At 39.9% G+C, this 19571-nt stretch overlaps 1 protein-coding gene across 1 annotated transcript; it reads right to left on the bottom strand.

Annotated features, from left to right (window-relative positions):
* Nucleotides 1-1795: 1795 nt before the first annotated feature.
* Nucleotides 1796-19330, bottom strand: LOC124252787 (cysteine protease ATG4B-like). Its single transcript, XM_046686442.1, is given in 13 exon segments — nucleotides 1796-2068; nucleotides 4421-4586; nucleotides 5916-6055; nucleotides 6888-6966; nucleotides 7901-8205; nucleotides 9916-9995; nucleotides 11009-11037; nucleotides 11039-11082; nucleotides 11920-12018; nucleotides 13926-14024; nucleotides 16138-16209; nucleotides 16780-16891; nucleotides 19294-19330. Coding segments are annotated over 13 exon segments (1299 nt in total). The 5' UTR covers nucleotides 19297-19330; the 3' UTR covers nucleotides 1796-1997.
* Between the last annotated feature and the right edge of the window lie 241 nt (nucleotides 19331-19571).

Genomic DNA, 19571 nt, shown 5'->3' with positions numbered 1-19571 from the left:
ATTCCAGCAATATCATGGTGTGGGACACCAGAAATGGGCTTCACAATGTGGGGAATCAAACCCAGGCCTTTCGCATGACAAGCGAACACTTGAACCACAAGGCCACCCAACCGCCCCTCGAATATTACGAATCCATCAGATTCTGTATGATCTCAAATGCTGTCAACAAACATCTGCGACCACTCCCTGTACATTACTGTCAGTAAATGAACTGTGTCTGTATCTAACCATGACAGGAAACAACAAGGAAAGAACATCAACCGTTCTTACCTAAAATGGTCTTGTATGCAAGGTTCACAAAATGAAATATCTTGAAGGAAAAATAATCAACTAACAACTCAACGAATGTAATCAGGATAAATACCTAAACACATAAAACCATTCTGGGCTTGGCACCATTCTCTCAGCTGGTCTTAATTTAAAAAAAAAACAAAAAAAACAAACTAATCTAATAATAATGATAATAACTATTAGATTATCTCCTTGTCAGAATGCTGAAATACAATTGGTTCACATGATGGCCATAAACTACTACGTATCCTGCCTCAGAGGCAAACAAATTTCTGAGGAAGATAAAACCATTTTAACCTTCTTTGAATGAAAAAGCTGCAAAATGCTTACGAGTCAATGGAAATCACACGATACCTCAGCTCATGTTTCTTATCAATATTGTATTTATTTAATTCTTTCACAATGGCAGTTTGGTATACAACCTAACACAGGACGAATTAAATCACAAATATCCCTTGTGTTTCTGCTACAACTTAGATACCGTCCTCATCTCCAGATCATTCAAATTTATTGCCCATGCAAAGATTTGTTTTAATATCCTTCAATTTGCTTTACCTGAATATCCATCACGATGCTCTGGAAAACAAGTGAAATTACAACTTGGCTTAATGAAGTTAATATTTTCTTGTACATTTGTTGCTTAATACCACATTTAGCAGTAATCTAGACATGTGATGTGTAAATAATCAAATCTGGACCATACAAACCAGTGATTAACGTAAGGAGCATCCCTAGCTGAAGCCTGACCTCAAGGTCTGTAATCAGCTTGAATTAAAAGAAAAATTGGTGGCGCCCTGACCTGGCATCCCAATCTGAACCAAACTCTGTGACACACACTATTGTTTCTGCTCACTGGAATATGGCTGTTAGCATCACTTTTTGAATATAACTCTTGTGAACAAATGGGTTTCAAAGAACACTCATATGTGCTTCTTCACTCTGTCAGTTGGACAGCAAGTGTTAGTCATGTTAGAGTCAGTGAGTAAGTTTGGTATAACATGTCTTTTAGCAATATTCCAGCAATATCATGGTGGGGGCACCAGAAGTGGGCTTCAGATATTGTACCCACATGGGAAATCGAACCTGGGTCTTTGGCATGATGAGCCAATGCTTCAACCACTAGGCTACCCCACCACCCAGTCATGTTAGAAGCTCGCTGTCATATAATCATAAATCTTGATAAATGTACTGTGGATTCTTCATTATCAAATGTAAGTATCTCAATATTGACAATCTATACACAACCACAGCTTTTTGGCTGAAGATACATCACCATATCCATTGTTCCCGACTCTAAGCACTGTTTCTCATGGAACACAAAGACGAGGCACTGAATGAGGCCATTATTGTTACGGCATGGCGATGTAATTCACTGGATACCCTAGGATGACTTAAAACACAAATACACTTGCATAAAGCTTTGATAATAATACAGAACTTAATGTATCAACATTTAAAAAGTCTTGAGGAATACTACTGAAAAACATTTGAGATGGTATTCTTATTTCACATAGTGTCCTGCAACTCGTCTGTCTCACACACAAGTGCCTCCTACGTTATTTTATATTCTCCCATCTGCAGTGAATATTTGGCTGTTTTCGCATTGCATGCAATAATAAAAGGTTTATGTAACAATGGTGCCACATAAAATATTCAACATAAAGACTCTCCATAAAATACTTTGTTTTCTTGCAGATAAAACGTCCCTATAAAATTTCGAATTCTTCTTCACTGTCGAACTTGGTCCCTCCTTCTGCACTGTCCAGCACTGTGAAATCTGGAACAGATACAGATAATAGTGTGTGTTGTCAGGACCACCCAGTCTATTGTCAGAGACACCTTGTCTATTGTCAGGACCAACCAGTCTATTGTCAGAGACACCTTGTGTGTTGTCAGGAATACAATAGGAACACCTTGTCTATTGTCAGGAACAACTTGTCTATTGTCAGGAACATCTTGCCTATTGTCAGAAACAACATTTCTGTTGCCAACCCAGACATTAAGCTCTGACACTCACCCAACACAACCCAGACATAAGCTCTGACACTTACCCAACACAACCCTGACATAAGCTCTGACACTAACCCAACACAACCCAGACATAAGCTCTGACACTTACCCAACACATAAGCCCTGACAACCCTGACATAAGCTCTGACACTTACCCAACACAACCCAGACATAAGCTCTGACACTTACCCAACACAACCCTGACATAAGCTCTGACACTTACCCAACACAACCCAGACATAAGCTCTGACACTTACCCAACACAACCCTGACATAAGCTCTGACACTAACCCAACACAACCCAGACATAAGCTCTGACACTTACCCAACACAACCCAGACATAAGCTCTGACACTTACCCAACACAACCCTGACATAAGCTCTGACACTTACCCAACACAACCCAGACATAAGCTCTGACACTTACCCAACACAACCCAGACATAAGCTCTGACACTTACCCAACACAACCCAGACATAAGCTCTGACACTTACCCAACACAACCCTGACATAAGCTCTGACACTAACCCAACACAACCCAGACATAAGCTCTGACACTAACCCAACACAACCCTGACATAAGCTCTGACACTTACCAAACACAACCCAGACATAAGCTCTGACACTTACCCAACACAACCCAGACATAAGCTCTGACACTTACCCAACACAACCCAGACATAAGCTCAGACACTTACCCAACACAACCCAGACATAAGCTCTGACACTTACCCAGACACAACCCTGACATAAGCTCAGACACTAACCCAACACAACCCAGACATAAGCTCTGACACTGACCTTACCCAACACAACACAACCCAGACATAAGCTCTGACACTTACCCAACAAAACCCTGACATAAGCTCTGACACTTACCCAACACAACCCTGACATAAGCTCTGACACTTACACCCAACACAACCCTGACATAAGCTCTGACACTTACCAAACACAACCCAGACATAAGCTCTGACACTTACCCAACACAACCCAGACATAAGCTCTGACACTTACCCAACACAACCCAGACATAAGCTCTGACACTTACCCAACACAACCCAGACATAAGCTCTGACACTACACCCAACACAACCTGACACATAAGCTCTGACACTTACCAAACACAACCCAGACATAAGCTCTGACACTTACCCAACACAAACCCAGACATAAGCTCTGACACTTACCCAACACAACCCAGACATAAAGCTCTGACACTTACCCAACACAACCCAGACATAAGCTCTGACACTTACCCAACACAACCCAGACATAAGCTCTGACACTTACCCAACACAACCCAGACATAAGCTCTGACATTTACCCAACACAACCCAGACAAAGCTCTGACACTAACCCAACACAACCCAGACATAAGCTCTGACACTTACCCAACACAACACAACCCTGACATACCCAACTCAGACACTTGACCCAACACAACCCAGACATAAGCTCTGACACTGAACCCAACACAACCCAGACATAAAGCTCTGACACTTACCCAACACAACACAACCCTGACATAAGCTCAGACACTTACCCAACACAACCCTGACATAAGCTCTGACACTTACCCAACACAACCCAGACATAAGCTCTGACACTTACCCAACACAACCCAGACATAAGCTCTGACACTTACCCAACACAACCCTGACATAAGCTCTGACACTTACCCAACACAACCCAGACATAAGCTCTGACACTTACCCAACACAACCCTGACATAAGCTCTGACACTTACCCAACACAACCCAGACATAAGCTCTGACACTTACCCAACACAACCCTGACATAAGCTCTGACACTAACCCAAACACAACCCAGACATAAGCTCTGACACTTACCCAACACAACCCTGACATAAGCTCTGACACTTACCCAACACAACCCTGACATAAGCTCTGACACTTACCCAACACAACCCGACATAGACATAAGCTCTGACACTTACCCAACACAACCCAGACATAAGCTCTGACACTTACCCAACACAACCCTGACATAAGCTCTGACACTTACCCAACACAACCCTGACATAAGCTCTGACACTTACACTACACAACCCAGACACATATCCTGATACAACCCAGACACAAAGAGCAAGCCCACCTGAGTTTGATGTTGTCCTATTGCGTGGTGGTGTGTCTACTGGAGGCCAGTGGGGAGGCCGGACCTTGTGCAACTCAAACATGGGCGTCTTGCTGGCCTTGATGATGAACTTGTTGAATGTCAGACACAGGTCAGTGAACTCTTCCTCTGTGCCACAGTAGAACCCCTGTCAAGAACAACAGACAGACTACAGCCTCAAAAACATCCACACAAAAACATTTCAAACAGAAATCTTATCCTATAACTTCCAAATAGCACAAACAGGAACAAACATTTAAATGGCCATTTAAAATTGCTCCAGCCATATCATTTGCTTTGTTCAAGATTGCAAGATATACTGCAAAGTTTTTACAAGGATATTATTGTGTCATTAGAACAGTCACGATAAATTTGATAATTAGGATCAACATGGCTGTGTTTGTTTGTTGTTTACTCCGCAAAATTGCAGCCAGATGGCGGCAGTCTGTAAATAAATCAAGTCTGGACCAGACAATCCAGTGATTGAGATCATGAGCATCGACCTACGTAATTGGGATACAATGACATTTCAACCAAGTCAGTGAGCCTGACCAAACGATCCCGTAATAACAAGCATGGGTTGCTGCAGAGCAATTCTAAACCTGATCTTCACATGGACAACATAGCACTTGTACATCTTGTACCTACCTACTGATGCAAGTACAGAAAGTGTCAAAAGCCGGCACACATATGCAACGAAGTACGAAAACAAATTGCAGTTTGTGTGTGTTACCTATTGTGAGAGAGTGAGCTTAGTTGTACGCTGCTTTTAGCAATATTCCAGCAATATCACGGCGGGGGACGCCAGAAATGGGCTCCACACATTGTACCCATGTGGGGAACCGAACCCGGGTGTTACCTATAGAACTAGGAATGAGAACATGATTTCCTGCACATTCACTCCACTCATCCGACATGGCAAAGTCACGGAAGTCCTAAAATGACTTTGAATACCCTGTGTTATGATTACGGGTGGGTATTGCAGAGAATTTTCATATTGCGATATATTGCGATGCGAAAGCATATATTGTGATATGTATTGCTATATATTGCAAGAAGTATTTTTATAATCGAGTTAATGCTTGATTCATAAAGCATGAACACAACAAAATCACTATGCTTGATTAAGCTTTAATAAAAACTATTAATCCTGACAAAATATAAATTTTAATAATATTTGGCACAAATGACACAAGGAAATACCCGAAGACTTCCAAGTGTTACGAAGTTTTCCGAATGCAAGTCAAAATACCGGTTTTCGATCAGCGTATTGCAATACGTATCGTTTTCATGTCTGAACCGGTAAATACCGGTTCATTGATTGTTGTTGCTTCACACCACCCTCGGCAATATTCAGTCAACATTACCGCGTATACTGACGTCACCACAGTCAACAACACCATCCCCATCCTTCATTAGCATCAGGAGACTAATTAGGGAAACTGGTACTGTGTGCAAAACACCACATTCGACTTACCACAGCAACCGATGGGTCGAGCTGACTCAGTCTCATCCGACTGGGGAAAGGGCAGTGGTACGAGTCATCATTGGCCAGTCGGGGGTCAAGGTCAGTGTATTGTTGTGTTGTGTGGGGATCAAGATAAACAAGCTCTTCACCTGGAACATCAGTTAAGAAACATGAAGATGCAAGACTATCACAATTACAGCTCACTAAATTGCTGTTCCTAATTGCCATGGCTGATATTTGTGTAGAAGGAACCCTTTAAGTTAACACTGGCCCATGACAAGGACCTCTTCATTTTCATCCAGAACCCTGGATATATTTAGATAGTGTTGTTTCAGATTTCAGATACATCAAATAACATCTATTATCAATGTTTCTATTCTGCAGATTCTTTTTTCACTTTCAGGTAACTATCACATCCAAAGCATATATATATATTGTTAAACATTTTTATATAATTTTTAGAGCCCTGGGAACATGCAGTGAATTTGCATCACCATGGAAATGACACTGTACAATTATCGATCAATATTGCTTTTCGCGGGTCCATGAAAACAGGTATTGACCGATCTTGCCAGTCTATAATTGTTTTGTTATGTAATTACCGAAAAAAAGCTTCTAAAATCCAAAACATGTCCATTTAGTCAAGAAAAGTAATTTTATTTTCACTACAAACCAATAACGTCATGTCAACAATACTGTGACATGTAAACAATAGAATGAAGTCATAGCTTGACGTGAATGACGTCATAGCTTGACATCATAGTAACTCAGGTCAATATGACTTTTGGTCGGACCTGGGTTGGAGTCAATATGCTTTTCTGTTGATGGTCACGTGACCGCCTCTAGACCAATCAGGTAGCCAGAAAAATATGCTTGCATAATAAAATGAATTCACAACACAACATGTAAGCATTTTCAACAAAAATACTAACATTACCTAATGACAAGATAATGACACCAGAGACGCTGCTGTCCACCTACCCAGATATCCTATGAACCAGTGGGCATGGTTTGGCTTGCCTCCTATGATACCCACAGACTGCTTCAAGGCAAGACAGCTCTGAAACAAATACACAGGCTTCATGACAAGTCCCAAACCTCTCAACATTTGTAATGGGATGTCCTCTGATCCTATTTGTAGCGAGCACTAAGATCTAGATTTGAAGAGAAAAACTTGTATTCGACATTCATAGACAGTTGTATCAGTACGTTTTCATCATTTGCAGTGTTTGAAACTCCTTGTATACGGCCTGTAAGTCTCGTTAAGCTGGTTCCCGGCTACCTTTGAGCCGGGCCCAGCTTACTTCCAGTAAAAGATTTCCCCTGACAAGCGTATATTCAAGAACCAGTTCTAGTTCAAAGTTACACGACTGCCAAATATGACTTTTCTTGACCGGAGCAAGTGTACAACCATTCTTGGCTTCACAGCTATTGACAGTCATAATAGTTGGCTAATTTGGTGATGGTTAGATCTGAAATGTGTTATTCCTGCAAGGATTATGGGTTCCTTAATGTCAACTGACAACCATGAGATCATTCAAAAAAGTATGAAACTTCTTTGTCACCGGAAGTACTAAGGTCTCGTGAAGTGCCGTGGCCTACTTACGGGTCCTTTTGGCACTACTAAAATAGGTTCTTGGTGCTGGAAGGGCATATTTTGAAACTAATGGTCGACATAAAACTGTTGGCGGAAGCCACTGAAAGCTCACCTGGACAAAAGCTATGAAAATAAAGATACGAACACACTGACTGTACAAACTGACATGAAGACTTATAAAGATGTTCTGCCTAAAGAAACGGAAGTTGCAACTTTCGAAAAAACCATCTCACCTTATCTATCTAGATGTGACATTCATCAAATTCCTAAATGAATCCAAAATCATTTGCTGTGGGCTCACCTCATCCTGCACACTTGATGGGGCTTTGTGTTACACCAATAGAAATAAATCGTTTGTGATGTTTCCTAAAAAGAGCAAATTTGTTCCTCGTCATACCTTTAAACTATCAAAATATACAGGGTTGATGTCTGTCAGCCCCAACCTGAGGGGAATGATAAGGAGTAGGGGCTTCCACTTGTCCAAGTTGACAGGTTTCCGTGGTGGCGACCGACCGAGACAATGACTGCTCCCTGGGGAATGTGTTCTGCCGCCCCGTGAGAACGGCTGTGTCTGTAGGCTGCCACTTATCGTGAATGGCTGTGTCTTCCGGGAACTCCGAGTTGAGGGAAAGACGTTGGAGTCTGATCCGTTCATGTCAACATATTCCGTGCCATTTTCTGGCAAAAGCCTGCATAATTTCCCTGCAGAGAAAGGAAAGATTTCAGTGTCTTACAGTTTTAAACAGACCTTCAATAATACAGGTCAAAGGGACCTCTGAATATTTATTCAAGGCTCCTTACAGGAAATATGAGGTTCTGTAAAGTACTGAAATGGTGTAGTGTACTGTGATGTAAATTTCAATAATTATCTGAATTAAACGACTTTGATATTCTTTGAACGGCTTTTAGAACTGGAAGTGGTAGCTGAGTGGGTTAGATTACTGACTTTGTGTGCTGGCAATAGTCTGTTGGCAGTGAAAACGTTCAGATGAATTTCACTTTAAACAAAATAGTCAATCACATAAAGTGAAATGAAGATTGTGAATCCTCATAATTTTACCTTGCCAATTGAACATTTAAATCTCAGAATTTTATTCAACATAGGAAAAAAGTTGTTTAACAAACGATCATAGATTCACATCGCTATTATTGATTTGTATTATAAGGGGGTAAGCACAGTAGTTGGAACAGTGAATCAAATTAACGTGATGAACAATAACTTAGACCAACCCTACTTGTTCTCGTGTTTTTAAGGTAAAATTATGATGATTCGCAATCTTAATTTCACTTTATTCGAGTTACTTTTTTGTTTAAAGAGAAATTCATCGGTATGTTTTCACTGCAAACACTGACTGACTGACTGAGTTTGGTTTTACGCCGCTTTTAGCAATATTCCAGCAATATCACGGCGGGGGACACCAGAAATGGGCTTCACTCATTGTACCCATGTGGGGATTCGAACCCGGGTCTTCAGCGTGACGAGCCAACGCTTTAACCACTAGACTACCCCACCGCCCCTCACTGCAAACAAACTACAGGTGTCTTACTCTGAGAGTGTGGGTTCAAATCCTGAATGGGACTCAACACAAAATATAGCAGAATCTGTACTACACTGAGAAAGTATACAACATATGTTATAATAACCTTTGTAGTTTAGTTTTTCTTTCTAAAATTATCAAGCAAATACCTCCTAAAGATATAGAAATAAATAAAAATACAATATGCAAGACACTTCACTTCTATTACTTTAACTTCAGCTCTCAACTTAGATCAGCTTGAGAACTCATCCCAGGTTTTGAATGTTTTTGGTTTTTTTTTCATTTGTTGTTTAACACCTCACTCAGCATTATTCCAGCAGTGGTCAATACAAAAATCAAGTCTGGACCAGACAATCCAGTGATTGACATCATGAACACTGATGTATACAATGGGGATATGATGACATGTATCAACCAACTCAGCGAGTCTGACAACCCAATCCTAGGGGTGAGACGATATACTGCGGTATTATTATAACCACGGAATTTTGCTTTCGGTTTGGTATACCGTAATGCAATCCAAAAATTTAGTATTTTCGGTTTTCGAACCAACATTTTATTAACCTTTTCAAACTTTTTCTAAAATGTCTGGAAATCAAATCATTTTTTCAAAATGTATGCGTTTCTTTGCTCGATTGCTCTTGTTGTCAATTTTCTGCATTATGATCATGTCTCATATACCGAACCGAACTGAACCGAACCGTACCGAACCAAACCGAAGACTTTGTACCGTAATACGTAACACACCGTGGTAAGAGCGTACCTTTTCACCCCTACCCAATCCCATTTGCCATCTACAACAAGCATGGGTCTTGCGGAAGACCCAGATATTTACAGGTTCCAGGTCTACAATTGGCATGGCGAGACAACTTACTGATATCATCTTCTATCACAGTGTTGTCCATAGCAACATGGATAACTAACGAGCTCCAGTCATCATATACAGCAATCTTCCTAAAATACAAAAACATGGCAGACAAGAGGGTCAACTAAGTTGGAAACCATTAACTCCATGAATACTTATTGCATCTATTCATTGTATCATAATAATTAAGAGAAATAGTGAATGAGCTAACGATAAACAACTAATACACTGGTTCTAACAAATAGCACTAAAGATAATGCATTTTTCGGCACTCATATACTCCTTTCGGCATGTTGAGAACATAACAGAATTTTAAGCATATTACAATACAATAGTACTTTGAACCTTTTAACTTGATTTATTTCATAAAAGAAAAATTGTATAAATGTCAACTTCTGTAATTATATTAACACAATGTATTGAGTATATTCTTATTCCTTCATCAGGTGAATGAAAAACATGGAAGCAGATAGCTATATTTGTCCATGTGAAAGCAATAAAACAGGGGTGGAAATAACTTTAAAATTGCTAGTGTACTCCGGTACAGTGGCACATGTAAAATCACTTGCCCTAATAATTTGACCACTATACCGGCCGTTTTCGTGTTGATTTTTTTAAATAAATAACATTATTAATATTGGAAAGTCAACTGGACACCGGTACAGCGTGATATACAAATTTGCATGCCCGACAGAAAAAAACACTGGACTTGGACGTCAGGCAATGGGTTATTTTCACCCGTGTAAAAGTGAAAACATAACAAACGTGCTCTTAAGAAGGGAAGCCAGTGGCTAATGGCACTGATTGGTAATGGCGATGGACAAAATGAGTGAGTTGGGTTTTACACCACTTTTAGCAATATTCAAGCAATATCATTGGAACACCAGAAATGGGCATCACACGTATCCATTTGGAGATTCAAATCAGAGACTTCGGCATTACGAGTGAACACTTTAACCACAAGGCTACCCTTTTTTTGCTTTTTAGGGCTTAAGTGCTTTAGTGCAAATACTGAAGTTTATAGAGGTTTCAGTTGGTAAAGGATACCGCTTTTTAACCAATCAGAATCAAGTATTTTATAATGTCATATCATGAAGCTTACTTGAGTACTTGTGCTATTGTGTTTGGTCCCGAACCACTGACCAATCGCCTTGCCCTCAGACTCGCCCATGGAGGCTGTCAACACAACAGATGATCAGATTGTGAGATGTTATGTGTTTTTAAAAAGACCAAGGTTACATATTCTATTTTTACCTACAGTACAGCACTTTAGCAAAGTACCGTTTAAGTATTCCAACCATCATAATGAAAGTATTAAAAGGTGTGGAAGAAGCATATTCTGAAAACTATTGTATCAAGCAATTTTCTATCTACTAATCTATAATCTTTACAAAACTATTTTTAAGCACAATTGGTCGAGCCTAAATAGATCAATGAGTTGATGTTGGTTACTCATGTGGTTTACACAGTGGTTAATAGTAAGAGCAACAAAACCCTGCTGTCATCAGTGACTGAGTGAGTACCACTTTTAGCAATATTCCAGCAATATCACACCAGAAATGGGCTTCACACATGGTTCTCAGAGAATCGAACCCGGTCTTCAAGCTGATGAGCAGACAATAAGGCTACCCCGTAGCTCCATGCACTCATGAGAACTCTGAACCAGGTCAATGAGTGAGTTTTAGTTTTAGGCCGCTTTTAGCAATATTCCAGCATTATCACGACAAGGGACACAAGAAATTGGCTTCATGCATTGTACCCATGAGGAGAATCAAACCCAGGTCTTCAGCGTTACAAGCGAAGGCTTTAACCACTAGGCTACCCTACCACCAACCAGGTCAATGAGTTGAGAAGTACATTTAATATTTAACATCATATTTTAAGATTGCAGAATCCTCTCATAGTATACAATTTCTGAACCTGGAGCTGTGAGAACAAGACCTGAAGATAAAATTCCACCCTCCCTCCAAGAAACAGTGTCACAGCTGAACTCTGAGGCAATGCCCTGCCTACCTATCTGATGTATGGAGTAAACACTACTCTTCTTATCCTGGAACATCTTCAGTAGTCGCCAGTAGTCAGAGTTATCTTCCTTGGCCTCCCACCTCCATGCTGCAATGTATATTATTTGAAATCAGTCAAATCATCAAAACAAAGTTTCTTCCTGTAGAGAAGCTGTGTACATTACTCATATTACACTTTGAAATGACACGAAGCGAGTGTTTTGGGATTTAAGTCGCCAATATTTCAGCAGGGAAGACCAGTAATGGACTTTGTAAGATTCTACCCATGAGGGAATCATTTGTTGGTTCAATGACACTAAACACAGGAGAGTGAGCTGTTTAAATTGTCTCCCTTTGCTGTGTTCCTCTCATTCATAGTACACATTTAATGCAGTCAATGTAAAGTCAACTGGATATACAGTCAATCAATGTGGTGTCGACATCTTAAAGTTTTATGTGTCAAACTTATGATCTCTCTCCTCAATCATATTTTGTTGGTTGTGTTAAACCTTGGATAACTTGATGTATTTACCAAGGTCCCATTAACTTCAACACAATGGTGTTTGACTGTACGGTCATTTTGCTCCTCTTTTGACTGTTTTAGTCAGTCAAATATTGAAAAACATTTTTTCACTACTAGCTGGCTTTTTTCCTTTTGATCCTGCTATGAAATATTCATAGTCAATAGATTCCACATGCCTGGACAGTGCGTACTGAGATACATATTGTATCGTGAGCAGTGTATCGCGATATGTTTTGTATCGTGAGCAGTGTATCGCGATATGTTTTGTATCGTGAGCAGTGTATCGCGATATGTTTTGTATCGTGAGCAGTGTATCGCGAATGTTTTGTATCGTGAGCAGTGTATCGCGATATGTTTTGTATCGTGAGCAGTGTATCGCGATATGTTTTGTATCGTGAGCAGTGTATCGCGATATGTTTTGTATCGTGAGCAGTGTATCAGTGATATGTTTTGTATAAGTGAGCAGTGTATCGCGATATGTTATGTTTTATATCGTGAGCAGTGTATCATAATATGTTTTGTATCGTGAGCAGTGTATCGCAATATGTTTTGTATCGTGAGCAGTGTATCATGATATGTTTTGTATCGTGAGCAGTGTATCGCGATATGTTTTGTATCGTGAGCAGTGTATCGCGATATGTTTTGTATCGTGAGCAGTGTATCGCAATATGTTTTGTATCGTGAGCAGTGTATCGCGATATGTTTTGTATCGTGAGCAGTGTATCGCGATATGTTTTGTATCATGAGCAGTGTATTGTGATATGTTTTGTATCATGAGCAGTGTATCGCGAGCAGTGTATATGTTATGTTTTGTATCATGAGCAGTGTATTGTGATATGTTTTGTATCGTGAGGGATGTATCATGATATGTTTTGTATCGTGAGCAGTGTATCGCGATATGTTTTGTATCGTGAGCAGTGTATCGTGATATGTTTTGTATCGTGAGCAATGTATCATTTAGGAGATATACATCATGTGTTGGCCAATTTCCGGGTGTTATTGAGTATTTGAAGCACAGGAATTTATTTGGAACCAACGGCGTTAGCCGAAGGTTTCAAATGAAATATTCCCGTGCTTCAAATACTCAACAACACATGGAAATTGGCCAACACATGATGTTTATCGATATTGTAAACACAAAAGTAAACCAAAAGGCCCACATGGGTTTTACTGTCTGCACTCATTGACATCGTGTATGGGTACAGCAGTGAAGTGTCATCAGCTGGCCGTTTCAGCTGGTTCCCATGGTAGCATCTGGAACTGCTCATTTGTGACGTCATTCCAATTTTACGTCACAATGTGATTTGAATGACGTCACCACTGCTGACGACGCAACGATACAATTGTGTGCGATATTTGTATGTGTCAATATGCAGAGAAAAGTCTTACAATTTCCGTGAATCGAATGCCATTCGATCATGTTTTTCAACCAGTCATTATAGAACACGGTGACTTTTGGTTTACAAGTCAGTCTTAACCCACACAGTACCCACCTCTTCCTAGATGCCTGCTGCACAGGGCTTGGGCCAGCATCATCTGCCCACATCTCAGCATACAGCCCCATCCCTGGTCTGAGTTGGGGCCTGAACCACCTGCATACACAACAGAGACTCAGCACACTAGTGGTGGTCCGACTAATTGAAATAATCGAAGGTTGGTCGCAATGACTAAACTACCAAGCAATCGAACACGTTTTCTCATAATCGAATGCAACCAATCTTGGAACACTTGTTTGCATCAACAACATTTTTCACAAGGTTGGTTTTGTCAGTGTCATTAAGTTTACATTTCATAAGCACCACAAGCTCCTTACAAGTCATGATTGAATTTATCTAAACAATCCAGGAAATCTGTGTTCCTAACATACTAATCTTCCTTTAAATATTCAAAATTTGCAAATGGATGTTGTGCAGTTTGGAAAACCCAAATTACTACATGTTTGTGTGCATTATCAAAGATAACAGGAACATTTGATACTAACCAATTATTTTCGATGATTGATCGGTTGTAATGGACCAATCATCAATTATGAGATTTTAACCAATTCCCAACACTACAGCACACAGGATGCCACACTCAGGCATAGACCTGCCAATGAAGACCAGCAGAGGGCAACCAAACTATGGAATCACGAGCGAGTGAGTGGTTTAGCGCCGCTGTTAGGAATATTTCACCAATATAACGTTTGGGACACCAAATATGGGTTTCACACATTCTTTCCATGTGGGGAATAGAACCTAGATCTTCAGCATCATGAGTGAACACTATAACCACTTGGTACCCTAATGTCCCCGGTCTCCATAGAAAACATAGTGTATTTTAGTTATCAAGATGCACACTTTGTGAGTATTGCGTCTTGCTTGGAATATGTGTACCTATTTTTATTTAAAATGAGTTTTTTCTGATGGTTTTCATTGTTTGGTCTAAACAAGCAGAATACAAAACACATCCAGGATTCCAAACTTGACGTGTAAATTGCAGTATTTTTCAAGTACATCCACGATGACCTGTCACACACCATGCTACCTTCAGCTCTGGTGGGCTTGTTTAACAAATACAAGGATATGACAAAGGACTTGTCATGACAATCAATGTGACTGTCTAACTTGATCATGTATCCCATTACTTAGGACAGTACCCGTGAAGGTCCAGGTTAGAATATTGATCTTCAGTAACCCATGCTTGTCGTAAGAGGCGACAAACGGAATCGGGTGGTCAGGCTCGCTGACTTGGTTGACACATGTCATCGATTCCCAATTTCACAGATCGATGCTCATGCTGTTGATCACTGGATTGTCTGGTCCAAACTCGATTATTTACAGACCCCCGCCTGGAATATTGCCGAGTGCGGCGTAAAACTAAACTCACTCACTCACTTAGGACAGAGCTGCAAAATAGGGATCATTTCACCCTTTGTGCAATCAGATTTTCCCGTTAAGAAGGCAAATAGGAAACAGACAATTTCTGCACAGCATCTAGCCACCGTACTATAGGTCAATACACTTTTGTTGCTGGTTGTTTAACGCCACACTCAGCAACATTCAAAGTATACAATATAAGTTGTTCACTGGTCACAGGGGGGCATGGGTTGATGTACCCTCGATGTTTGTTTATGTTAACAAACATCGAGGGTACATCAACCCATGGGCCCCGAGGGACCAGTGAACAACGTATTTATCTTACCGAACACCTTAATGTTAATTTTGAATTGTTTGAAGCACAGGTACAAATCTTTTTGTAGCCATCGCTAGATTTTGCTGACAAGAAAAACAGATTTAGAGTTATCCCCTTCCATCGATTTGCATTCGCAAAACATCGGTAATTTCCGTACATCATATGTGATTCAATGTTATTCGAGATAAAGAATTACTACCACGAAGTACCAAATGAGTTGCCATTGACAGTGGGGCACATTGAAATGTTACTCGTTTGTAAGCTGGGTACATTGAACATAATAGAAGAGCGCGCTCAGCCAGTCAGAAAGCGACATTTATGTGTGAGGTAACATAATACAGATATGTAACTAAACAATCCAGTGATTGACATAATGAGCAAAGATCCTCACAACCAGAAATGCAAAACCTGATCACCTACGTTTTCAGTCACTGAGGAATTATTCTGAGCAGAAATTTTAAATGCTTTCTTTAGCTACAGCAAAAGGAAAATCACTTCAACTACTACTACTGCAGGTACAACTTGTCCTACCTATGTGTGCGAAGTTCTTCCTGTATGTAAACCACAGCCTTGTCACTATGTCATGTTTCAGGTCCTCCATGTCTGAAAACAACAAACGCTCCATTACTTGTAGGGTGCAGGGGCGGATACAGCTTTTTGAGAAAGGGCGAGTGCACACTTTTCATGGGTCATTTAATAAACTGGATCTGCCTATGCGGGCGGTAACAACATAGACACAGGTTTAACCTTGCCCTACAACCCTAGTGTCAGCAAGCTGAGAAGGTAAGGATGTCATCTGTGGAATGACTCCACGTCCTGCTACAGTAATAACATTGACACAGGTTTTACCTTGCCCTGCAAAACTAAGGTTCCAGAGGACGCCGAATACGAACTACAAGAGTCCTTACAGGAAATGTGATGGTCTTGTAAAGTAATGATATACAGGGAAGAGTACTGTATTTTATAATGTATTTATCAGAATTTGCCATAATGAATAATATTGTATATGACTTTTTTTTTTCCTCCATGATGTAAGTTTGTGCATACTGGAAGCACATTTCTGCAACAAATAAAACCATGTTGATTTATCTGACATATAATGATATATCACAGTATGAACACTATACTGAAGTGTATACTATACTACTCCCCATGCCCTATATCAACACTTACCATACAGCGTACTGTACTTCTCCCCCCAGGATGTACAGGGGTTCCTCTGTCTTTGGAAATTCCACATACTGTAAGGGACCACTTTCATACGTGAACGTTGCTGCAAAAAACACTGAAAATTTACAAATAATAACTCACAGTGCAGAAACATTACAAACAAAATCATCATGCAAATAGCAACAGGGAATAAAACCCACACAGCAAAAACATTAATTACAAAACAAAACATGCACTATACATTGAATTTTTCTTGAGCATAAGCATGAAAAGAACATTCACTTATGGACAAGGTAACATTTTGTTTCCACATTGTGCCCATGTGGGGAATCGAACCGAGGTCTTTGGTTTCCCCGTATACACTCCTGTCAGATACTGACTGGACTTTAAGTGGCCTGCCAGTATCTCAAATTAAGGAGAGTTCTGGGGCCCGTGAGTTTTGTTTGCAGTAGAATTTGAATATAATAATAATAGTGCATTTCTATGGTGCTATTTCCATACATAAGCATGCTCAAAGCACACAGTCTGATTATTATTACCCCGGATAACCCAAGCTGACTGTGAGGCACTAGAAGATTAATAGTCACATGACTTTACCCACAGGGACTTATTAACTCCACAACTTGTAACACCAGTTCCCTTGGTCCCTCTCGCACAAAGTGATCTTAGCTCTAAGGTGAACTCCCATACTTTAACATGGACTTACGATCATCATAGCACCAAGATCGCTGTGTGGAATGGGTCCCTGGTGTTAAGTCAAAATGACAGAATCAAATGACAAAAGGATATTTCTTGATGATTTTATCATCACAGGAAGATAGGACATTCTTGTTTACCATTATTAAACTGAAAAAAATTCCAAAACATCTTGGATGTCAACCAGTCACCATTCCTAGAAAATGAACTGATCTAAAACTGTTTGACTTACAGGCTCAACATCAAACACTGCATGGAGTAACCATGGTAACTAGTCTGAAACCAGAGTTTGTTCTTTTGAGTCTGCTAAGATCAGCTGATTAAACTCACTATAGTAAGACAGAAATGCACTGAAAATGATGTTATGTGCAAAGTTTGGCCTTTGAGATAACAATATCACGAGTGTGGTGAGACAATTTACAAGCAACCATGGCAACTATCATGCATGAATCCATTGTCTACAGAAGGGAACATAATGACAGTCTTTACTACACATGATACATGCCATATGCGTGCAATCTGATGCATATAAACATAGCCTCGTTAGAGACTGACTAATTTGCATTGTGGTACCGAGTCTTGAGCAAATATCGTAATGATGAAAAGTGTTAAAAAAAATGATTTACTTTCATTATGTCATGACAGTCTAAACATATCTAAGGTAGGCAAGGCATCAATTACAGATTGGATTCAACAAGAATTCTTCATCAAGAAGTACTAGCCATCATATGATAGATGAATAAACATGAAACAGGATAGACAAAGTAAATGTGGACATAAACGTGCTAACTCAAACTAATCCTCAGTTCTATTCAGATTTGTATTTCATGGGCCCTTTTGGAAAATTGACTAAATCCAAAGCAGTGGTTTTTGTTCAATCATTTCTTAAATTCATGAAATGTACACAGAAATATCAATCATCTAGGATCATGATGATGAAACTCAAACATGTTAAAACAATGAAGCATGAGTGGTTACTTTAGCGACAACCTGAACCAAAGATTATCTTGAAAAAGTTCCAGCCACAGTCTGTGCAGTTTAACTTCATGTCACAACTGCTACCTCTCCCCATGCAGATATCATCAGGGTGGACATGTTGTGCCCATGTAGCATATACGCCAAAGCCAGCATTATCATAATCACTGGTTTTAGTTGTCCAATCAGTGTAAACTGAAGGAGGATGGAGGATGCACTATTATCATGATTATGTAATATTAGAAAATATGTTTATGCTGCATTACTCAAGTTACTAAACACATGTGACTGACTGAGATTGAAATTAACCAAAAACACATGGACATGGCAGCAAAGTCTGGACGCATCTTCCCCAGTATGAGATGATCCCCGAATGAGTGTTTCCACATGTTTCATTAATAACTTCTACAACAATCCACTCTGTGTCCCGAGCGACTCGACTCGGGGGCTATTTTGGTATCAGCAAAAAGGAAATTATGCACGTAAACAGTGATGACGTACTTTATCAACATTGCTGCAAATATGATTTACGTTGTGAACTCTTCCCTGATTACACGTCCTCGTTGATGTCGGGGCTGTTGCTCGTAACAATGGGTATGTAAATTTAGTAACAATAGCCAACACTCGGGACTGCTCACTCATAATCAGATGACCTGTCATTTCCCTATTCTCGTCAGTGACTGAGACGTCAGCTGTTTCTACTTGACCCCAAAATAAATGAGAGCCAATTTCTCTGGAGCTATGAGTGGAGAGATTAAACTGGCTGAACATTCTCCATTAACAAACCACTACAATCAACATATTTAATAACGTAACGGCGTAGTTTCTGTTCGATATTATACTTACCATCAAACTCCATTTCCTTGCAAAATCATAACATTTGTTCTACGCATGACCGGATAACTGTAATGCGTATGTGATAACACCGATGATTGGCCAATCCGATTTGCTTTATCCAATCAAATATTCCGTTACTTGTAAAGGAACATGGTAGAGTTTATTTATTTTAAGGTGCCACAATTCTTTTACTTGCGTTGTTTACTAAAGGAAAATCCCAGCAATCTGAAACAGTAGTCTGTATATAGGTTATGTATTTATCGAAAAATAGGCACTGTATCTGTTTA

Source organism: Haliotis rubra, unplaced genomic scaffold, assembly GCF_003918875.1.
Source record: "Haliotis rubra isolate DU_JTF1 unplaced genomic scaffold, ASM391887v1 Scf524, whole genome shotgun sequence".
NCBI classification, from domain to species: domain Eukaryota; kingdom Metazoa; phylum Mollusca; class Gastropoda; order Lepetellida; family Haliotidae; genus Haliotis; species Haliotis rubra.
Note: the sequence above shows the minus strand (reverse complement) of the source record. Positions and strands in the feature narration are given on the sequence as shown.